At 43.6% G+C, this 24712-nt stretch overlaps 1 protein-coding gene across 1 annotated transcript in view; it reads right to left on the reverse strand.

Moving 5' to 3' along the window:
* LOC137377781 (sodium- and chloride-dependent neutral and basic amino acid transporter B(0+)-like) overlaps window positions 1-24712 on the reverse strand; it is a 392958-nt gene that overhangs the window by 278075 nt on the left and 90171 nt on the right. Inside the window, exon 2 of the mRNA XM_068047832.1 lies at window positions 15226-15302. Coding sequence (XP_067903933.1) covers window positions 15226-15249 — 24 coding nt within the window. The 5' untranslated portion in view covers window positions 15250-15302. The remainder of the gene's footprint in view (window positions 1-15225; window positions 15303-24712) is intronic.

The raw sequence follows: 24712 nt of genomic DNA on the forward strand, positions 1-24712 counted from the left end.
ACAAAGCTGTCATGGGACAAAGGCAAAGAGCGTGTTAGTGCTTGTGGTGAAAGACAATGTATTGTCCAAAGAGAGTATTAATGGCTGAATAATAAACAGCTCTGTCCTCATGAAAACAAGGGATATGGTAAAAAAAAATTAAACCATAGAAAAATATTTTAAAAGGCCAGTCGTGCTCTAAAATTATTGAACTCAAGGTTGATTCCGCAAGGCTGTAGAATGCCTCGTTGAAAGATCAGGTGTTGCTCCTCGAGCTTGTGTTGATGTTCACTGGAACACTGCAGCAGGCCAAAGACAAAAATATGGGCATGAAAGTGGGGAGGGGGGGTGTTGAAATGGCAAGTAACCAGATGCTCGGGGTCATGCTGTCGGACTGAATGGAGGTGTTCCACAAAGCGGTCACCCAATCTGCATTTGGTCTCCCCAGTGTAGAGGAGTCCACATTGTGAGCAGTGAATACAGTATACTAAATTGAAGGAAGTACAAGAAAATCACTGCTTCACCTAGAAGGAGTGTTTGGGGCCTTGGATGGTGAGGGGAGAGGACATAAAGGGCATGTATTACACCTCCTGCAATTGTATAGGAAAGTGCCGAGGGAAGGGGACAAGGTGTCGGGGTAATGGAGGAGTGGACCAGGGTGTCACAGAGGGAACGATCTCTTCAGAATGCTGACAGGAACACCTGCTTTCACATCCAAAGGAACATCCTCCGCCATTTACGCAACCTCCAGCGTGATGCCACCACCAAACACATCTTCCCTTCCCCTCTCCTGTCAGCAACCCCTCATGATTCATTTATTATTAGATGGAAGGATTAAGGAAGGAACAGTGTCTGGTGCCAGAGTTGCTAATTGGACTTTATTATAGAAAGGAAGGAATCTCAGGTTGGAGAGATGAGAAAAGCTTAAATTAGCAGCTGACCTTAGATATCAGGAAGCATGTATGTACTGTTGACGGCATTTATGTGGCTAGCTCGAGTTTTATGGTTGAAGGAAAAAGCAAAACAGGGTGTGAAATTTATGACACCCAGAAGGAGGCAGAGCTTGATATAAAACTCCTCAATATCCTCAGTGCCCAACCAGCTGAATTGGCTGCTGTTACATATGTTGTCAAATACCCCACTGAATTTCCACCCCCACCCCCCCCGACACATTATATGCTCTGATTCCATGTTTACATGCAATTCATGCACTGAATACCTAGCTGTTTGGGCCAGGCGAGGGTTCAAATCAGCAGATGAAAAACCCTTGGTTATGGCCCCGATGTTGGCTACCAGATTGGAGATAGTTAAGAGCAGGGATCATGAGTATCCATTCAGAAAGTTAAAGCCCATTGTAAAACTGAACCACAATGAGAGGGTAATCACAAAGCTAATGAACTGGCACAGGAAGGTTCTGAAAAGGGAATCTTTGGGATCCTTATGAGTCAGGGGTAGTCACAGCCATCTCATCGGAACAGTTTACAACTGATCTCAAAACAATTCAAATTCAGAAAAAGAAGATGGTAAAGACTTATGGCTAGATTTTATGGGTACCCCTGAGATGGGGTTTGAGGCAGGGGAGCCCATCGAATCACGACAGGAGGTGGGGTCGGAGGGTCTGTTGCCAAGTGATTTTGTCAGGGACCGGATAGGCCAAGGCCAATTCAGGTCCTCAGATGGTCTAAAACGGGCCAATTAAGGCCCTCATCACCCGCTACTGGCATTTAACCCTGCATTTCACGCTTAATCTCCCACAACCCCCCACCCCACCCCTCCGCCCAACCCCGCCTTGCCAGGGCCTCCTGGTGGTGCTGCCGACACTGCTGAGCTGCTGGCTTTGTGATTGGGCAGCAGCTCATGAAGGTGGGATCCCCATCTTTAAAGGGATGGAGATTCCGCCGCTGGGCACTTATGTGCCAGAACAATGGAGAATCGCACCGGTGGGTGTGGGGGCTCGGAAAGGCCGTGGCAGAGTTCCCCCTCCGCCTTCGCAGCCTAGTGCCATGAATTCCACTGGCACCACATAATCCAGCCCATCAAAGAATGTTACAAAACCAGGAACATGGATTTCAGAGAGTTAATGCTGTTTAAGGGAGACTGATGGGTAGTTCCTGAGGGATATTGGGAACAGTTTATTCAGTTAGCAATTGGAGGTCCTGGAGCTAGACACCCATACCAGATGTGACATGGAAACAGGTGGTGGTAGTGAGATGGTCTTGATTAAGGAAAGATGTAGAGGGTTTCTGTAAAAATTGTTTGATGTGTGCTGCTAATAACCCTGACCCACACAGGAGGAAGGTTCCTCTAGGGCATACCTGTTGGTCAGAGAACCTGTGGCAATGTGTTCAAATTGATTTTATCAGACCCTTTGCCCACTACTAAGAAAGGTCATTAATATTGTCTGGTGTTAGTGGACAACTTCACCAAGTGAATGGAAGCTTTTCCTTGCAAGTCCACCACTGCATTGTGGACTGCAAACCACAAGACAGGGAGTCTTCTCTAGGTGGGGGCTGCCCCGAGTGGTTGAATCCAATCAAGGAAGTCATTTTACAGGCCAAGTTGTTCGGCATTGATGGAAAATGGCATGTGGCCCACAACCTGCAATCATTGGGAATTGTGCAATGAATAAGTTGGACCCTTAAATTGGCTTTATGTAAGGAATTGAACAACAACCTCACTAAGTGGGCTGAGGTATTACCTTTGATATTGATGAATATATGCAGTCAGGAGTCAAAGGGGACAAGGTATTCCCCATGTATTGGTCATGGAGAAACCTTTGAGAACCCCAACACACCTACTGGTCCCTACATTGAATGACCGAAAGGTCAACCAGATGTATAGAAATAAGTTTCTGAATGACCTGTGGGAAACCCTGAGAGAATTGCATCCAAATGCTGCCCATAGTACACAGAAGACACATTAAGGTATTTTATTGTTCCTAGCGAGTCAACCTCAGCAGTGGGAGGTCAGAATCCAGGTGATGGTATGAAATTATGCAAGAGTAGGTGTGTTTGAACCCCTGTACCAGGGACCACAGAGTATTGTGGACAAGGCTAGTCTCATTGTGTACACAATTCAGTTGCCAAAGAAATTTTAACGGTTTCACATTAACCAAATGAAGCTTTCTCAACCTGCAAACAGAACCAGGAGATAGCAGGGCATGATCATGTGCATGAAGAAGCAGATATAACCACACCGAGGGGATGACGAGGATCTGCCACCATAGCAATTTGTCGAACAGGTACAATATGGTGCAGGTGCATGAGGGGGAGATCAAACCCCTCCCACACCTAACAGAGACCCATGGTCTCTCGTCTTAATTCAAGCACAACAACAGAAAGCAAGAAGAAAGAGACAGAGCCCTCTGAGGTATAGCCTTAGTGGTAGTTTTCACAGCTTCTTTTGGACAAAAAGAGATGATTCGAGTGTCTCTCTTCTAGAGGGTCATCAACGCTGCCCAAGAAGAAATGGGATGATGACTATACTGGCTGATGTGTGGACTGGTACTCTATACTGAAACAGTCATAACAACCATGACAATCAAAGTGGTGGGGCTTGTAATATGGAGTATACAAGCCAAATTATTATTAATCCCAAGAGCTAACCCGGGAAGACACCTGAGATGTTGCCCTTTGACACATTCAGGGTGATTGCCAATCAAATTGTCTAGATGCTGGGTTGGGGTAACCACCCATAAGGTGAATGAGGGAAGAGTGATGTATCTAACATGTAAACTGGGAAAGGTTCCAGGTCAGCAATGTGTATGTTTCATTCAAAATGAGAAAACTGATGAAACGAGTTACTACCAGGTTGGGAACCTCAATGAGAACCTGGGAAATCCAGTACAATCAACTGTCCAAGGGGAAACTAGGTGATGTGAGTCACGATGATGGCAAGAATATGAAGGGATGTATGTCGATGTGAATCTATTTAGGACAACAATTACGATTATGATGCCCCCAAAGTGTAATAGTAAGAATTTCCAGTGGCGTAATATACTGACACACACACTGACTCCTCTGTGGTGTAGGAATGCATAAAGGGAATTGAACAGGCAGTAAAATTAAAGGTGCAACCCAAACCCACTCCTTCTGCAAATGTAACGCAGAAACCTCAGGAGAGTTGTCCCAAACATAATCCAGGGCCAAGCAAGAGCTAGTAATAATCCCCACTCGAAATGTTGTATATCACGATGTTCATTATGAAGTTACACTGGGAATTTTAAATTTAACACGACATTTGATTATCACGGCCAGAGTGGTGTAAACTTAAAACCATCTAATTGTACGAAAGGTAGATGCACAAATTAATTGAGTAATTTTGGGAAAGAACCAGTGATACGCTGGCAGTTACAGATCTAGAAGCTCTATACCACAATGATAGTTAATGCATTGGTTTTGATTTTCCAAAATTCCCTCGATTCAGGGAATGTTCATTAGATTGAAAAATAGCCAATGTAACTCCTTTATTCAAAAAGGGAGGGAGACAGAAAGCCGGAAACTACAGGCCAGTTAACTTCACATCTGAAGGAGATGCAAACATATGTTAATGGCCAAGGCAGTTTATGATAATGTAGTTTGAACAAAGAATTAGATGCCTCATTGGACAATTGTATCTTCAGATGGATTTAGAAAGGACAGTGTAAAGTTATCTGTCAATAACATCCTGCCCACCAGGGGAAAGAAAGTTATAAAAAACATTGCAAATAGTGATTCAGTGCTGAAGTCGAGTAGCTTGATCAGCTACTGAAGAAAATAATCAGCAGGAAGGTATCATGCATGTATGATTCCTTGTAACTCATTTGTGACTAATGGGTGTATCATTAACGGGTTGATTGCGAATCGGTGATTTGTGTTGTTTACTTGTATTCCTACCAAACACAGTAAAGCCATTAGAGTTTAATTTGAGCTTTGCGTGTTATCTCCTTATTTCTTGTAATTCTCATGTTTGAACTTTCGAATAACCAATCAAGAGTAAAAGGTTATGTCTTACACTGTTAACTAATGAAAGGGTCCCTGTTGTGATGTTATTTTGTAACTGATGTGTGATGTTCATAGCATCTCTATCTAAATAAAAAATAAATAAAAATAAAAATATCTAAATCAAACAGCTTTTCCCTCATTTAACAGGACAGTTACCCAACTAATCTTCCCAAGAGGAAGCTACTGGTACAGCTGTGCAGGTTATAGGTGCAGCTATCTGTAGTAATTTACTTACTTCCAGTATTGCTCACTTGGACCCTGGTGAGGAATGTAGATTTCTGATCCATTTGGACAAGTTTCATTGTTTACATGCAGCCATGTTGTATTAACTATTTCAAAATATCCATCATCCAGAGTGAGATTGCAGAGTGGATCTAGAAAATGTGGAATGTGTTTTAGAATGACATTTCTTTGGGAATGATGCTGTCATTTCTAGTGATATAATCAGGGCCACTGTTTCACTCTGATTGAATCAGTCCAATCCCTTTTATTACATGGGTGAGGCTGCAGATGGGTCAGAACACAAAGTTACAGTCTGCACACTCTACAGACAGCACAGTCCAGCTCTGCTGCTCACTGTGTGTGTATTAGTAAATTACAAAAAATCTTGGTAAATTTGTATAAAAATGAGAGGAGGAGAGCTAGTTATTTCCCACTGTTTTTCCAGACCTCGCAGAGAAACCAGGCATTTACACAGACTGACTATAACAGCAGAATAATACATTCTGTATTCCATGGAGTAATGTCTCTGTTCCTATAAAACTGATTAGCAGCACACTCACTCCCATTCATTTTCTCAAACTCTCTGAAATAGTTGTCATTTTTCATCATGCCTCTCATTCCAGAGGCACATTACTACATTAGGACAGATTGAATTCCCTCCTCAGGTTTATATCAATGGAAAGTATTGAACAACATCCTTCAATCCCTGTCAATGACCTGATGAAACCCCAACTCCTGCATCTAAAATAAAGCAGTAAAAATAAGACAATTTCAATTGTCTTGCATCTCTTTTAGAAAAATGAAACATGAAACCAACATCAGTTTTAATAAGTGAATAACAGATACAGAGTTCTCCAGGTATTGGGTCAAATACCTGACAGTGCTTCAGCAAAGCTGGTTTCAACCTCCATCTGATAAGGATGAATAACCAGTACATTAATATATCTATTTCCTGTCCATCCATCCAAACAATTATCTATCTATCTGATTATCTATCTGTCCATCCCTATATCAATCTAATTTTGGACTAATGTCAGGAAGATTTGAGTTGTCCTTCTCTGGACCATGTTCCTGTATTCAGTTCATACAATGGGTGATCAATGCTTGGAATGAGCTTCTCATTCGGGTGGAGGTAAAATCTTTAGATTCATTCAAGAGACAGTTTGAGGATATCAAGATATTTGAATTCTGATGATGAATTATCCTGGGACACTGTCCTTCTCATCTGTCCCAACCGAGTGATCTTGTTATCTTTTTACTGAATCAGGAATTTCAATTATTGCTTTTCAATTACCAAACTCCCTTCTTCACACTCTGTACCCTCCAACAGCACTCAGTGCAGACAAGCAGCACTGAGAGTCCCCTGAATTTATACTCGGAAAACAATGCTGTGTCTGCTCTGCTTGAAGTCTGCTAAAGCTCAGAAACCAGTTTAAGCTAGCTACCTAATTAACTAGCAACAGCTACTCTCAAAGTGTTAGCATACCCCTTCGAGATAATGAGGCCAATTTTAAAACTCACACAGAATGTCCAACTACGTTCCATTGCTATTGGAAGCTGCTTTCATTAGGATCACTAGAGTGAGGGCTCACGTTTGAATTATATCTTCAGCTGGTTTGACAATGGAGGAGGTGACAAGTCAGATATGGTAGATCTCCAGGTGGAAGGAGTCTGGAGGGAATTACATTGGTCTGTTTCAAGAGCAGATTGTGAAGAGATTCAGAAGATAGAAAGATATTCATAAACTGATTGCTTTTTATCAGAACACTGTTTCGATCAATTCCACTGTTGGATGTGTGGATTGAAAAGAACACTGAGCTTGAATACTTTTACCACAGTTCGAAACAGAGATTACAGAGGTGCAATCTGGGCCCCAGATCCTCCCATGATTTGACTTCACCACCCATAATCAGGAAACCCCCACCCTCCAATGGTCTCTCACGCCCCCCACAACCCCCCTCATTACCTACCTGTTCTCATAGGCTTTGGCCCTGTCAAGCTGGCTTCTTGTCTGAAAGGCGTCCAGCCTGTCAATCAGGCTGCCAGTGGGTGAGAACTGAAAGCAGCCCTGCCATTAAAGTCTGCTCTTCTTTCAGGAAACTCATTTCCAGACCTCACAACACTCTCACGCACCCTCCCCCGTCACAGAACTTGCCTTCAGGCTAAAATCCAGGCCTTTGTTTCTCCGATATATTTAGGAGGTGGGAATGGAATTTTAAAAATACCATTTGAACAGTTAAAAAACAGCTCCAAGGGCCAGTTTTTCGTCTGGTGCAATGAGAATTAAAACAGTAATTCTGACCTCTGTTTTACCCATTAAACCTCTTCATTAAACACACAATCCATCATACATTAGAAGAGAAATTACTGTCAGTGGTATTAGTGAATTAACATTTAATGTATTCAGAACACATTCTTCTTTCTGGTGATTTAATGGAGACACTAACGCTAACCTGTTAATTTTAAAGGGTTAAACCTGCCCTAATAGAACAGATTAAGGAACCTCATATGAACTTGTTAACTTGTCACTAATATTGCCAACAATAATTTCTCTCTGATAGTGTTGAGGACAGTTGGTTCCAAGACCCCTCTGACACTATTAGTGTAGCCTGTGGAGTCACCTCTGGTGGTACTTCTTCAGTGATTTGTGGTGCCTGCTGTAAGTTGTCCAAGTCTCTGAAGCATATAGAAGTGGCAAGATCACTTTTAAACAGGGCTTTACTAACACTCTGAGAATAGCTGGAGCTCGTTAATTCGGTAGCGAGCTTAAACTGTTTTCTGAGCTTTAGCAGAGTTCTAGCAGAGCGGACACAGTATTGTTTTCCGAGTATAAATTCAGGGGACTCAGTGCTGCTTGTCTGCATTGAGTGCTGCTGGAGGATACAGTGTGTGAAGAAGGGAGTTTGGTAAGTGAGTGAATTTTAAGGATTCATCTCTCAAGACTAGTTTTTGTTTTGTTTACAACAGCAATTAATTGAAATCCCTGATTCAGTTAAGAGATAAGTTAGGTTTCTTGCAGTTTTAAACAGGGGTATACAAACTTTCTGAGAGTAGCTGGAGCTGGGTAATTATGTAGCTAATTTAAACTGGTTTCTGAGCTTTAGCAGAGCTCGAGCACAACTGACACAGCATTGTTTTCAGTGTATACATTCAGGGGACTCTCAGTGCTACTTGTCTGCATTGAGTGCTGCTGGAGGGCACAGATTGTGAAGAAGGGAGTTTGGTAAGTGAGGGAGTTTGGTAAGGAGGGGATCTATAAATTAAGAAGAAAATAAATTTGAGTGCACAGAGTGAAAAGTAGGAGGTTGGTGCGTGAGGGAGGGGCTCCTTTGTTTCTTCCACCTTTTTACAGCCTCCAGTAGCTGCCTCTGTCTTCAGAATGGGGAAGAGGTTGATTGGTAAGTAACTGGTAAGTTATTTTACTGCTGATTGTAATAGAAAATTTTTAAAGTTATGTTATGGCAGGTCAGCTCGGCCAAGTGAAATGTACATCCTGCGGTATGTGGGAAGTGACGGACGCCCCATGGTCCTAAACAAACACATCTGTAGTAAGTGTATGTGGCTGCAGAAGCTTGAGCTCCAGGTTTCAGAACTTGAGTGGCAGCTGGAGTTACTCTTGTGCATCCGCGAGGCAGAGGACTACGTGGATAGCACGTTTAGGGAGGTGGTCACGCGGCAGGTTAGGAGCATGCAGGCAGAGAGGGAATGGGTGACTGCCAGGCAGTCTAAGAGAACCAGGCAGGCAGTGCAGGCGTCCCCTGAGTCTATCTTGCTTGCTAATAAGTTTTCTATTTTGGATACTGGTGAGAGCAATGGTTCCTCGGGGGAGTGCAGCCGGAGCAAAGTCCGTGGCATGATGGGTAGCTCAGCTGCATAGCAGGGAAGGAAGAAGAGTGGAAGAGCAATAGTGATAGGGGATTCGATAGTCAGGGGATCAGACAGACGTTTCTGCGGCAGTAAACGTGACTCCAGGATGGTGTGTTGCCTCCCTGGAGCCAGGGTCAAGGATGTCACAGAGCGGCTGGAGGACATCGTCCTGGGGGAGGGTGAACAGCCAGAGGTCATGGTCCACATTGGTACCAATGACATAAGTAGGAAGAGGGATGCGGTCCTGAAAGCAGATTTTAGGGAGTTAGGAAGGAAGTTAAAAAACGGCACAATTGCGCAGTGGTTAGCACCACAGCCTCACAGCTCCAGCGACCTGGGTTCAATTCTGGGTACTGCCTGTGCAGAGTTTGCAAGTTCGCCCTGTGACCGCGTAGGTTTTCGCCGGGTACTCCGGTTTCCTCCCACAGCCAAAGATTTGCAGGTTGATAGGTAAATTGGCCATTATAAAATTGCCCCTAGTATAGGTAGGTGGTAGGAGAATTGAGGGAAGGTGGGATGTGGTAGGAATATGGGATTAATGCAGGATTAGTATAAATGGGTGGTTGATGGTCGGCACAGACTCGATGAGCCGAAGGGCCTGTTTCAGTGCTGTATCTCTAAATAAAAAATAAAAAGACCTCCAAAGCAGTAATCTCAGGATTACTTCCAGTGCCATGTGCTAGTGAGCATAGGAATAGGAGAATTGATAGATTGAAAACGTGACTGGAAATTGGTGTAGGAGGGAGGGCATCTGATTTCTGAGGCATTGTGATTGGTTCTGGGGAAGGTGGGACCCGTACAAGATGGACGAGCTACACATTAACAGGACCCGAACTAACATCCCTGAAGGGAGATTTGCTCATGCTGTTGGGGAGGCTTTAAACTAGCTTGTCAGGGGGATGGGAGCCTGATGGGTAGCTCAAATTAGAAGGAAGTAAAGCAGGTAACAGGAGGTAGAAAAGTAACAAGTGACATTAGAAGGCAGATGAAACAAAGGCGAGCATCAACTAGGCTTGGAATGCAGAATGTCAAGAAGACAAGGTTAAGGGCACTCTATCTGAATGCACGCAGCATTCGCAACTAGGTAGATGACTTAAAAGCCCAAGTAGAGGTAAATGGGTATGATCTAATTGCCATAACAGAAATGTGGCTACAGGGTGACCAAGACTAGGGACTGAATATTGAAGGATATTCAACATTTAGGAAGGACAGGCAAAAAGGAAAAGGAGATGGTGTTGTACTGATAATAAGGGAATGGATCAGTACATTAGTAAAGGAGGATCTCCGATCGGAAGAACAAAATGTGGAATCTGGGTGGAGCTAAGAAACAGCAAGGGGCAGTAAACATTGGTAGGAGTTGTTTATAGGCCACCAAACAGTAGTGGTGGTGTGGGTCATGACATTAATCAGGAGATTAGAGATGCATGTAGCATGGGTAATACCCAGTAATCATGGGTGAATTAAATCTGCACGTAGACTGGGTAAACCTAATGAGCACAAATGCTGTGGAGGACAAGTTTCTGAAGTGTGTTAGGGATGGTTTTCTGGAACAGTATGTTGAGGAACCGACTTGAAATAGGCCATTTTAGATCTAATATTATGTAATGAGAAAGAACTAATTAATAATCTTGTTGTAAGGAACCTTTAGGGATGAATGACCACAATATGATGGAATTTTACATTATGTTTGAAAGTGAGGTAGTTCAATCTGAACGTACGTACATACGCACATACGAATATACGAATTTGGAGCAGGAGTTGGCCACTCGACCCTCGAGCCTGTGCCGCCATTCAATAAGTTCCTGGCTAAACTGATTACTCCACATTTCTACCTACCCCGATAACCTTCCACCCCCTTGTTTATCAAGAATCCATTTACCTCTGCCTTATAAATATTCAAAGACTCTCCTTCCACTGCCTTTTGAGGAAGAGAATTCCAAAGACCACGACCGTCCGAGAGAAAAACATTCTCCTGATCTCTGCCTTAAATGGGTGACCCCTTAGTTTTATACAGTGACCCATAGTTCGAGATTCTCCCACAAGGGGAAACATCCTTTCCACATCCACCCTGTCAAGACCCCTCAGGATCTTATATGGTTCAATCAAGTCACCTCTTACTCTTCTAAATTCCAGCGGATACAAGCCTAGCCTGTCCAATCTTTCCCCGTAAGACAGGCCACTATCCCACGTATTAGTCTAGTAAACCTTCTCTGTACTGCCTCCAATGCATTTACATCCTTCCTTGGATAAGGAGACCAGTACTCGAAACAGTATTCCAGATGTGGTCTCACCAATGCCCTGTAGAGCTGAAGCATAACCTCCTTACTTTTGTATTCAATTCCCCTCGCAATAAATGATAACAGTCTATTAGCTTTCCAATCCTGGCAACATCCTCGCAAATCTCCTCTGTACCCTCTCTCGTGCAATTAAATCCTTTCTGTAATGAGGTGACCAGAACTGTACACAGTACTCAAGTTGTGGCCGAACCACTGAGTTATTAAGTTCCAGCACAACCTCTCTGCTCTTGTATTCTGTACCTTGACTAATAAAGGAATGGATTTCATATGCCTTCTTAACCGTCTTATTGACCTGTCCTGCTATTTCCAAGGATCTGTGGACATTCACTCCAAGGTCCTTCACTTCCTCTAAATTTCTTACTATTTTCCTATTTATTTTGTATTCCTTTGCCTTGTTTACCCTCCCCAAATGCATCACCTCACACTTCTCCAAGTTGAATTCCATTTGCCACTTTTCTGCTCATCTGACCAGACCATCAATATCTTCCTGCAGCCGACAGCTATCCTCCTCGCTATCTACCAGGCAACCAATCTTAGCATCATCTGCAAGCTTCTTGATCATGCCCTTTTCATTTACGTCCAAATTGTTAATATATACCACAAACAGCAGGGGACCCAGTACTAAGCCCTGCAGAACGTCAATGGAAACGGCCTTCCAGTCGTTAAAACAGCCCTCAATAATTACCCGTTGCTTTCTGCCACTGAGCCAATTTTGTATCCACCTTGCTGCATCTCCCTGGATCCATGAGATTTTATTTTTTTAACCAGTCTGCCATGTGGGACCTTGTCAAAAGCCTTGTCAAAATCCATGTAGGCCACATCAACTGCGCTGCCCTCATCTATCTTCCTTGTTACCTCTTCAAAAAATTCGATCAAGTTGGTCAAACAACATCTTTCTTTAACAAATCCATGCCGAATATCCTTGATTAACCTGTGCCTTTCTAAGTGACAGTATATCCTGTCTCTCAGAATAGAATCCAATAATTTGCCCACTACTGAGGTTAGACTGACTGGCCTGTAATATTCAGTCTACCCCTCGCTCCCTTTTGAAACAAAGGTAAAATGTCAGCAGTTTTCTAATCTTCCGACACCACACCTGTATCCAGTGAGGACTGGAAAGTGGTGATCAGATCCTCTGCTATTCCCTCTCTTGCATCTTTTACCAGCTGAGGATACATTTCATCTGGCCCTGGTGATTTATCAGCTTTCAAAGATGCTATTCCCATTAATACTTCCTCTCTCCCGATGTTGATCACATCCAATACGTCACACTCATCCTCCTTAACTACAATATCTGCATCGCCCCCCTCTTTTGTGAAGACAAACATAAAGTATTCATAAAGAACCATACCAATATCTTCCGCCTCTACACATAGGTTACTTTTTTGGTCTTTTATGGTTCCTACTCTCTCCTTAGTTATCCTTTTAATTTTAATGTATTGGTAAAACTTCTTTGGGTTCACCTTGATTTTGTTTGCCAATATTCTTTCATGCCCTTTCTTTACTTTCCTAATTTCCTTTTTGATTTCGCTGCTCCACTTTCTATACTCCTCTCGGCTTTCTGTAGTATTGAGTTCTCGGTGTCGGACATGAGCTTTCCTTTTCTGCCTTATCTTACTCTGTAAGCTCCTTGACATCCATGCGGCTCTAGATTTGGTTGTCTCACCCTTTTCCTTTGTGGGAACATGCTTACTCAGATCTTCTTGAACCTCCCCTTTGAATGCCTCCCACTGTTCTGACACTTATGTCCCTTCAAGTAGCTGTTTCCAGTCAATTTTCACTAAAATCACTCCTCAGTTTAATAAAATTGGCCTTGCCCCACTTGAGAACGCTGACTCCTGTTCTATCTTGGTCCTTTTCCATAATTATGTTAAAACTGACTGAATTGTGATCACTACCACCAAAATGCACCCCACTGCCACCCCTTCCACCTGCCCATCTTCATTTCCTAAAACTAAGTCTAAAACTGCACCCTCTCTTGTTGGACTTGCTACATACTGGGCAAAAATGTTCTCTTGAATGCCCCTCAAGAATTCTGCTTCCTCAATTCCTTTCACACTAAAACTATTCCAGTTAATATTGGGGTAGTTAAAATCCCCTACTATTACTGCCCTATTGTTCTTGCACTTCTCAGGGATTTGCCGAGATATCTGCTCTTCGATCTCCCTCTGACTGTTTGATGTCTGTAGTACAGTCCCGGCAGTGTGATTGCCCCTTTATGTTCCTTAGCTCCATCCATATGGCCTCATTTGATGAACCTTTCAACATATCATCCCTCCTCACAGCTGTAATAGTTCCCTTGACCAAAATTGCCACTCCCTCACCTTTCTTAACCCCTCCCTATCCCGTCTGAAGACGCTGTAACCAGGAACGTTGAGCTGCTATTCCTGTCCCTCCTTCAACCATGTTTCTGTAATAGCTGTGTTATCATACTGCCATGTGTCTATTTGTGCCCTCAGCTCATCTGCTTTATTTGCTATACTCCTTGCATTGAAATAAGATGCTTTTGAGCACGGCCAAACTATTTTTTTTGCTTTTCTAACCTTCGTTTCCTCTGTCTTCCAGATTCATCCTTTAATTTTCTGACTTTCATTTTCATTTCTCATTTTGTCCCAACTGAGTCTACCCTCAGGTCCCCGTCCCCCTGCCAAACTAGTTTTAAACCCTCCCCAACAGCACTAGCAAAATGTCCCGCAAGGAACTCAGTCACGGCTCTGTTCTGGTGCAACCGGTTTGGCCTGTTCAGGTCCTATCTCCCCCAAAGCCGGTCCCAATGTCCCAGGAATCTAAAGCCCTCCCTCATGCACCATCTTTCCAGCCACACAATCTTGTGTCTCATCCTTCTATTTCGAAACTAACTTGCGTTTGGCACTGGGAGTAATCCAGAGATTACTACTTTTGAGGTCCTGCTTGCTGATTTCTTCCCTAGCTCCCTAAATTCTGACTGCAAGACCACATCCATCTTTCTACCTCTGTTGTTGGTTGTGATGTGGACCATGACTGCTGGCTATTCATCCTCCTCCTTCAGGATGCTCTGCAGCTGCTCAGTGACATTCTTGACCTTGGCACCAGGGAGGCAACACACCATCCTGGATTCACATCTGCAGCCACAGAAATGCCTGTATGTTCCCCTGACTATTGAATCACTTATCACTCTGCCTCTTCCACCAGTCTTACCTGTACTCCACTGTGCATCTGAGCCACCTGTGGTGCCATGTGGTTGGCTCTGGCTGCACTCCGCAGGTGAAGCAACAATTTCTTCCGTATTCAGAACTGAATACCTGTTGAGAGAGTGAAATGCACTCAGGGGTCTCCTGCACTACCTGCCTGATTCTTTTTGACTGCCTGGTGGTCACCCATTCCCTCTCTCCCTGCATAATCTTCAGCTGTATGGTGACCGCATCTATCAACGTGCTATCCACATAGCTCTCATCCTCATGAATACACTGCAGTGTCACCAGATGCCGCTCAATTTCCAAAACCTGGAGCTCAAGTTGCTTCAATTGACGACACTTCCTGCACTAATAGTTCTCCGGAAAATGGGAAGCAGCCTGGAGCTCCCACATAGCACAGGAGGTGCACTCTTGAGGTTGAAGCAACCCTGCCATATCTTTATTTATCAGTTGACCCTTTGCTACTGCAACAAAACCTTACCAATACTGCAACACCTTAGAATTATTAATAAAACTGTACTAGTACTGATAAACCTTACTAAAAATCAATACAGTTCACCAGTTAAAATAAACCTTACTCAAAAAAAATACCAGCAACTCACTTGTTCCTTATTATTCAGCTATTAACACACGCACCCTAACAGTAAAATACTAACTCAGCTATTTGCTGGTATTCACGAACAGCAGTTACTCACAATCAATCACCTTGCAGCTTTCCTGTAATGTCATTGTTCACTTTGTTTTCAAACTCTGGCATGCCTGGACTTCTCTCCACTGCTCTCCTGCAACGTAAGTATAATAAGGATTGTTAACAGACAGAAAACAGAGAGGAGGAATAAACGGGTCAGTCTCGTGTTGGCAGTCTGTGACCAGTGGGATACTGCAGGGATCAGTGCTTGGGCCCCAACTGTTCACAATATATATCAATGATTTGAATGGGGGACCAAATATAGTATTTCCAATCTCGCGGATGACACAAAACGTAGGTGGGAATGTGTATTGTGAGGAAGATGTAAAGCGGCTTCAAGGGGATTTGGAAAGACTTTATGAGTGGGCAAGAACGTGGCAGATGGAATATAATGTGGAAAAATGTGAGGTTATCCACTTTGGTGTGAGGAATCGATGTGCATTGTATTTCTTAAATGGTAAGAGATTAGAAAGTGTAGATATTGTTATGACCGACCGCTCCAGTCAAAGCCCCCAATCAAAAAATATGATTCTGATGGTGGTGGGAGAAACGCACTGTTAATTCAATCCCATCCCTCCACAGATCACTGAACATATCATTTTTAAACTTCCCAAATTAAAAAAAGACCCAGTCAAATTGTACCATCGATTAACCCCCGAATGAAGCTGACCAAACTCGGTGTCTTTAAATCAACAAATTAACTGTTTAATTCAAAAAACAAAATTTTTAAATACGACAAATTTATAAACAACATTAAACATAGAAAAAACTTAGAGTCCTTGCAAATTTACGCTCCTGCCGGAGGTGAAAAAGTTCAAGGTTGCTTGAAGTCCTCGCAGCCGTCCGACGGGGAAAGAAAAGGTTCTTCAACAGTAGAACAGTCTGTAGTCTAATTCCAGCAGTAAGTGATGCTTTCCTTCTCCAGCGATGAATCTCAACAATTAACAACTTGCAAACACTTTCAATAGAATCAATCTGACTTTAGAGTTTTTGAGGGATTAAAGATTGTCACAGCCTCACTTCCCTTCCTTCAGTTTAAATTATCAGAGATCTCTGTTTTGGCTTGACCTTTTTTTGAATTTTGAGAGAGAATAATGAATATACAGACTAAATTCTCTTCCTTCAGTTTAACTGGCCTGTTTCTTCTTTCAGGTGCTAACACACAGCTGTCTGTCTGTGACTCCAGCTAGAACAGTCTCTCTCAGCTAAAAAGCCAGTTCAAAAGATAATTGCAAAATTGCATATCTGGTCCTGGGTCTCTGAATGGCTGTTGCCAGGTAACCAGGATGCATTCTTTGAAGCTGGTTGTTTCCCTCTCCATATGTTTGTATCCAAAGGCAACCAAAATGCACTTTCTCTAACTCCTGAGACTTGTTGCCTTCTTAAAGCAGTACTGATCCTTTGCTGTCTTAAAGACACACTACATATTTCCAAGAGACAAAAACAACAGGATCATGACACATCCGCCCCTGGTGGATTTAAATGCCATTCCTGAGATGCGTTTCACTACAATGGGTAAAAAATACAAATTTACTGGCATACACCTTTCTAAAATGTTAAGACTACAGCAACAAGTTCCACCAGAACATTTTGGCTTTAAAATATCAGAAAAGGATGTTTGAATTAACCTATTTCAAATTTACAAGCATAGTCTTCCAATTGTTTCATGTTTTCCTTCCAAGTGTCCCTATTCTCCATCACCTCAGCCAGGTGAACTGCAGAACTCGGAGCACTGACAGCCACTGAGTTTACTATTCTCTGAGAGGTTTCTCGAGTACCCCTTAACTTATGTGGCATCACTTGATGCTGGAAAACCCTGTCCGGTGTAACAGAAGCTGATATTTTCTTATTCTGGAGTGTCAAAGGAAGTTGACAGTATCCTTCTGACACATTGTCTCTTTGAGACAGCTTGTGTTGCCCACTCTGTCCTTACAGTCCTTTGAATGAGAATTTGGGTAAGAGTCTGCCTTCTTTCCCACAGTGACTTTTCCAGAGTCTATGCAAGTTTGAGCCATCCCACCAGGTTTAGACTTCAAGACCACCTGCGAATTCCAGCTGTCCTGACTGGGTTCATCTAAGCCGCTCTTCAGCATGCATTGTACCTCTGTTTCCATTTGGGCCTGCCTGTCTAGACCTAAGCGACAAGGATGTTGTTTCAAAGGAATGGTTCCCCTTATACCCACATCATGTGTGGATAAGGTTGTACATCCTGGCTTATCCCGACAAACTTTTTGAAACGTTGTGAAAACCCTGGTTAGGACTTCATGCTGTTTTGCCTCGAAGTATAAAAGCCTATGGTTTAATTTTCCTAGCTATTCTGTGTTCACTAATTTGATGGTTGGAGGTTAAATCTGAGAATTGCATAGGCATACTTCTGCCTCATCCTCACTATCCTTTTCCTTCTCAACAGTCCCCTTTCCCTGACATACCTGTACTTGCTTATCCTTCTCCCTGCGGTAATATGGTTTGAGCAGATTAATGTGACACAATCGGTTCTTCTTCTGGTGATCAGGGGTGTCAATCAAGTGATCTACCTTACTCACTCTTTTGATCACTCTATGTGGGACAATGAACCATGATTTTAATGGTTCTTCCTGTGACGGTAACAACACAAATATTTCATCCCTGGTTTTATGGTAGGTTGTGGTTTTCCTACCATTTGACAGATACGGCATGTCCTACAAAATTGTCTCACATCCTTTGTAAGACCTGGCCGGTAATAATGTTTGCTTATGTGTGATTTGGTCTTCTGAATTCCCCTATGTCCTGCAAAAGGAATGTCATATGCTAACCTTACTAATCCTTGTTGATATTTAGGTGATACCATATCTGTTCAACAACTGTCCAGTCATTGTCAGCAGGTCTATGAGGCAGTCTCCATTTCCTCCTCAAAACCCCATTTGCCATATAATAGCCTTCCGGAACTCCTTTCGCCTCAGCTTCTGACAGATCCGTCTGTGCTATTCGGTATATCTCTGGATCAGTTTGCTGTGCTGCAATGAGAGACAATCTGTTAAACATCTCATTTGGATTATCCAAATCCCCAAATAAGGTTTCAGATACTTGGCTATCTACATGTCGTGCCCCCTTTACCTCCAACAATGGATCCTGTTTAGCCATTTCTCAAGTAATTATACATGCAGGAAATATTCCTAGAACTTGTTCCTGTAATTGCTCTGTTTTCTTAATTTCACTTGATTCCTGTGTAACTATCGGAGAATCTGATACTTTTGATCCAGCCAAATCATTTCCTAGGAGTAGATCAATTCCCTTTACAGGTAAACTGTGGACAACACCTCCAATTACTATCCCAGATATTAAGTCACTCTTTTGGCGTACCTTATACAAAGGTACGGGTGTACACACCCTGCCAATTCCACTAACTAAAACTTTAACATTCAAGGCACTCTTTTGTGGAAACCTTGTATCTTTCTCCAGCAAGAGGGTTTGGGTTGCTCCGGTGTCCCTGATTATAATGAAAGGTTTTCCTGCCTCACTTATAGGATATGGAGTTACTCTCCCCTTTGACAAAAATTCATTATAACTCTCAGGTATTTTATACCTCTACACTCCTTTTAGTTTTAGTATCTGATTTCCCAGTCACAGCTGTCATTAAAACTATAGCCTGGTCTGCTATACTTTCAGTCAGATTCTTTTCCTCTGCATTAATTTTGCATACCCCAACAAGTCTTATGGGTTGACCTTGCAATTTCCAGCACTCTGAACGAAAATGACCTATTTTGTTGCAATGAGAACACTTTGTCTTGCCAACCTCACTTCTAACCTCAGCACCTTCATTTCTGACCTCAGGAGGTGATCCTGGGACATTCCCAGCAGTTCCTTCTTGTCCCCGGCTACTTGCCTTCCTTTCACTCTCCTACTTTCTATCCTTCTCAGGTTTATTGGGCTGATGGACAAAATAGGTTGGCTTATTGACAAGGTCAAAATCATCAGCAATCTCTGCTGCTTGCCTAGCTTTCAAAACTTTCAGGTTACCTAAATAAATTCTCACGACTGAAGAAATTGAGTTTTTAAACTCATGTAAGAGAATCAATTCTCAAAGATTCTCATATGTGGTTTCTAGTGTTAATGCCCATATCCAATGGTCAAAATTCATTTGCTTCACCCTCTCAAATTCTAAATATGTTTGCCCAGCCAATCTCCGTAAGTTCCTAAACTTCTGACGGTAAGCTTCAGGGACTAACTCATATGCAGCGAGAATAGCCTTTTTGCCATCTCATAATCTGCAAAGGCCTCTTCAGAAAACATGACAATAAGCTTCATGAGTTCTGACTACCAGCCTGCTTTGCATGAGCAATGTCCAGCTTTCTTTCGGCCAAGAAAGATGGTCAATAGGCAGCGTCCTCTCCCAAGCCAACCTGCCCAGCATCAGGGTGCTAATCCCCCAAAACCAGCTCTGCTGGGTGGGACATGTCATTCACATGCCTGACAGCAGTCTCCTGAAGCAGTTCTTCTACTCAGAGCTTGGTCATGGCAGGAGACTCCCAGGGGGACAGCGGAAACACTTTAGAGACTTACCTGAAGTCCGGGGCAGCGGCAATCAGCGGCGGACCTGGGAGGAACCGGGACTGGCGCGGCACTGTTGAAAAACAGAGCAGGGCTCCAGGCCCTTTACTTACCTGAAGTCCGGGGCAGTGGCAGTCAGCGGCAGGCTCTCTGGCTGTGTTGGTGCACACTCTGTTTGATAAGTGGGGGAAAAGAACTCACAGTGACATCATTGAAATTCTGTGGGATGATTGGTCAGTGGGTGGCAGCTGTTGTTGCCTGTGGATATCTTAGATCCAGCAGAGTAAAAAAGAAGGTTCTTTAAAAAAAAAGCCCTAGCATAGCGACCTGTCATTTATTCATAATTACTAGTTGGAATAGTGTTGTTTTCACAGAGTGAGGCTGTGAGTTGTATGTGGGGGATTTCGCTGGTTGGCGGAGGGGGAGATGCACTTTGGTCTCTTTCTTTTCTGCCTTTTCAGCCTCAATGGTACAGGGGATAAAGCTGATTGCAAATAGCTGGTAAGTTATTACACTAGTTAAATTTCATTGTAAAGCTAAGTAATGGCAGGGCAGCTCGGCCAAGTGGAATGTGCCTCCTGTGGTATGTGGGAAATCGCGGACGTACCATGTGACCGTGACGAACATATCTTCAGGAAGTGTCTCCAGCTGCAGAAGCTTGAGCTTTGGGTTTCGGAGCTCGAGCAGTGGCTGAAGTCATTGTGGTTCATCCGTGAGGTGAAGGACTACGTAGATAGTACGTTTCAGGAGGTAGTCAACCCGGAGCTTAAGAGAGCACAGGCAGAGAGGGACTGGGTGGCTGGCAGACAGAAAAAAAGAACAAGACAGGTAGTGCAGGAGTCTCCAGAGGGCATCCCACTTTCTAACCGGTATTCAGTTCTGAGTACCGATGGGAGAGAGGGTTCCTCTGGAGAGTGCAGCGAGAGTCATGACCAGAGCACCATGGGTGGCTCAGCTGTGCAGGGAGTGAGGAGAAAAAAACAAGAGAGCAATAGTGATAGGGGATTCTATAGTTAGGGGAACAGACAGGCATTTCTGTGGTCACAGACGTGATTCCAGGGTGGGAGGTTGTCTCCCTGGTGCAAGAGTCATGGATATCACTGAGTGGCTACAGAGCATTCTGGAGGGCAAGGGTGCACAGCCAGAGGTCGTGGTCCACATTGGAAGAAAGAGGGATGAGGTCCTGTAGGCTGAGTTTAGGGAGGAAAGAGATTGGCAAGCAGGACCTCAAAGGTAGTGATCTCCGGATTACTCCCAAGGCCATATGCTAGTGAGTATAGAAATAGGAAAATACACCAGATGAATGTGTGGCTGGAGAGATGGTGCAGGAGGGAGGCCTTGAGACTTCTGGGGCATTGGGACCAGTTCTGGGTTAGGTGGAACCTGTATAAAAGGATGGCCTACACCTGAACAGGACTGGGACAAATATCCTTGCAGGAAGGTTTGCTAGTTCTGTTGGGGATGATTTAAACAGGGGGATGGGAACTTGAGCATAGTCTTAGATAGGACAATTTGAGGGCAGGAAATGTGATGCAAAAAATTCACAAAATTGATGAGTGACTCTAAAAGACTGAAGAAGAAAAGGTTAAAAAGTGTGCAACTCAGGAATTTGGCAGTGTTAAAGGATATTTATTTAAATGCAAGGAGTATAGTAAATAAAGCAGATGAGTTGAGATCACAGATAGACCCATAGCAACACAATATCAGAAACTTGGCTTAAGGAGTGGAAAGAATGGCTGCTCAACATCCCTGGATTTAGAGTGTTCAGGTGTTATAGACAGGGAGATAATAAAGGGGGGGCGTATAGCATTATTAGTTAAGGAATCAATAACAGATTTGAGGAGGTAATGATAAGCTAAATGAATCATGAAACAAGGCCATATGGATGGAGCTCTGAAATAAAAAGGGTTCAGCCACATTCCTGGGAGTGTGCTTTAGATGCCCAAATCGTGAGAGGGAGATAGAAGAACAAATATGTAGGCAAATTTTCTGAGCGCAATAACTTTAGGGCGGTGATGGTTGGGGATTTCAACTACCCAATATAGACTGGGATACAAACAGTGTGAAGGGCACAGAGGGGACAAAATTCTTGAACTGCATTCAAGAGAACTTTTTTAGCCAGCACATAACAAGCCCAATGAGAGGGGCGCAATTCTCGATTTAGTCTTCGGTAATGAAGCTGGAAAGTGGATAAAGTAACAGTGGGTGACTATTTTGGAGATAGTGACCATAATACAGTTAGTTTTAGCATAATCATGGGAAAGAAAAAAGATAAAACAGAAGCAAAGGTCCTAAGTTGGGAGAAGGCAAATTTTACGAAACTGAGAGGTGACCTGGTGATGGTAGACTGGATACAGCTACTTGAAGGAAAATCAGTGGCAAACCAGTGGGAGGCATTGAGGAGCAAGATACGACAGGCACAGTGAAGGCATATTCCCCCAAAATAAAAGGGTGGTACTGCCAAATCTAGAGCTCCCTGGTTATCTGGGAAAGTTAAAGCAAAAAAAAAGCTTATGAAGATCACAAATATCTTAATGATTTTAAAGCCTAGAAGAGTATAGGAAGTGCAGGGGTGAATTAAAAAAAAATTAGCAAAGCCAAGAGAGGACATGAAAAATTATTGGCAGCTAAAATCAAGGAAAACCCAAAGATGTTTTATCAGTACATTAAGAGTACGAGGATAACGAAGGAAAGGTAAGGGCCTATCAGAGATGTACAGGGAAATTTATGCATGGATGTAGAAGATGTGGGCAGGGTTCTTAATGAGTTTTTTAGCCTGTCTTCACAAAGGAGAGGGTTGATGCAGACATTGTAGTTAAAGAGCAGCAGTGTGAAATATTAGATCAGATAAGCGTAATGAGAGAGGGTCTGACATCCCTGAAAGTGGATAAATCGCCAGGACCGGATGTTTTGTATCCCAGGCAGTGAAAGGAAGCCAGGGATGAAATAGCAGATGTGCTGAGGATCATCTTCAAATCCTCACTAGATACAGGCGAGGTACCAGATGACTGGAGGTCTGCGAACGTTCTACCATTGTTTAAAAAGACTGAGAGTGATAAGTCAAGTAATTATAGGCCAGTCAGTCTGTCCTCAGTGTTGTGTAAATTAGAATCTATTCTGAGGGACAGGATAAACTCACTTAGAAAGGCACAAATTAATCAGGGATAGTCAGCATGGATTTGTTAGGGGTAGGTCATGTCTTACTAACTTGATTGAGTTTTTTGAGGAACTAACAAGGAGGATTGATGAGGGTAGTGCGGTAGATGTGGTTTCCATGGATTTTAGTAAGGCATTTGACAAGGTCCCACATGGCAGACTGGTCAGGAAAATGAAAGTCCATTGGATACAAAGGAATGTGGCAGGTTGGATCCAGAATTGGCTCAGTGACAGGAAACAAAGGGTAGTAGTCGACGAATGTGTTTGTGAATGGAAACCGGTTTCCAGTGGTGTTCCACAGGGCTCAGTATTGGGTCCCTTGCTGTTTGTGGTATATATTAATGATTTGAACTTAATTATGGGAGGCATGATTGGGAAATTTGCTGATGACACAACAATTGGCTGTGGAGTTCATAGTAAGGAGGAGAATCGTTTACTCCAGAATGATATCAATGGTTTGGTTAAGTGGCCGAAAAGTGGCAAATGGAATTCAATCCCGAGAAGTGTGAGGTGATGCATTTGGGGAAGCAGTGGCGTAGTGGTATTGTCACTGGACTAGTAATCCAGAGAACCATGGAATTGCTCTGGGGACATGGGTTCAAATCCCACCACAGCAGAAGGTGGAATTTGAATTCAATTAATGAATCTGGAATTAAATAGCTAGTCTAATGATAGCCATGAAACCATTTTCGATTGTTGTAAACACACATCGAGTTCACGAATGTCCTTTAGGGGAGGAAATCTGCTGTCCTTACTTGGTCTGGCCTACATGTGACTCCAGACCCACAGCAATGTGGTTGACTCTTACATTCCCTCTGAAATGGCCTAGCAAGCCACTCAGTTGTCTCTAACTGCTACGAAGTCAATTAAAAGGAATGAAACTGGACAGACCACCCGGCATCGACCTAGGCACCGGAAACAACAACAGCAAACCCAGCCCTGTCGACCCTGCAAAGTCCTCCTTATGAACATCTGGGGGCTTGTGCCAAAGTTGGAAGAGCTGTCCGACAGACTAGTCAAGCAACAGCCTGACATAGCCATACTCACGGAATCATACTTGACAGACAATATCCCAGACACTGCCATCACCATCCCCGGGTATGTCCTGTCCCAGCAGAGGTGGTGGCACAGTGGTATACAGTAGGGTGGGAGTTGCCCTGGGAGTCCTCAACATCGACTCTGGACCCCATGAAGTCTCATGGTATCAGGTCAAACATGGACAAGGAAACCTCCTGCTGATTACCACCTACCACCCTCCCTCAGCTGATGTCAGTACTCCTCCATGTTGAAGACCACTTGGAGGAAGCACTGAGGGTGGCGAGGGCAGAGAATGTACTCTGGGTGGGGTCTTCAATGTCCATCACCGAGTGGCTCGGTAGCACCACTACTGACCGAGCTGGCTGAGTCCTAAAGGACATATTTGCTGGACTGGGTATGTGGCAGGTGGTGAGGGAACCAATAAGAGGGGAAAACATGCTTGACCTCGTCCTCACCTATCTGCCTGCTGTAGATGCATCTGTCCAGGACAGCATTGGTAGGAGTGACCACCGCACAGTCCTTGTGGAGACGAAGTCCTGCCTTCACATTGAGGATCCCCTCCTTCGTGTTGTTTGACACTACCACCGTGCTAAATGGGAGATATTTCGAACAGATCCAGCAATGCAAAACTGGGCATCCATAAGGCGCTGTGGGCCATCAGCAGCAGCAGAATTGTACTCAACCACAATCTGTAACCTCAATGCCCGACATAACCCCCACTCTACCATTACCATCAAATCAGGAGACCAACCCTGGTTCAATGAAGAGTGAAGGAGGGCATGC

The sequence above is a fragment of the Heterodontus francisci genome, chromosome 15 (genome assembly GCF_036365525.1).
Source record: "Heterodontus francisci isolate sHetFra1 chromosome 15, sHetFra1.hap1, whole genome shotgun sequence".
In the NCBI taxonomy this organism is placed as follows: Eukaryota; Metazoa; Chordata; class Chondrichthyes; order Heterodontiformes; family Heterodontidae; genus Heterodontus; species Heterodontus francisci.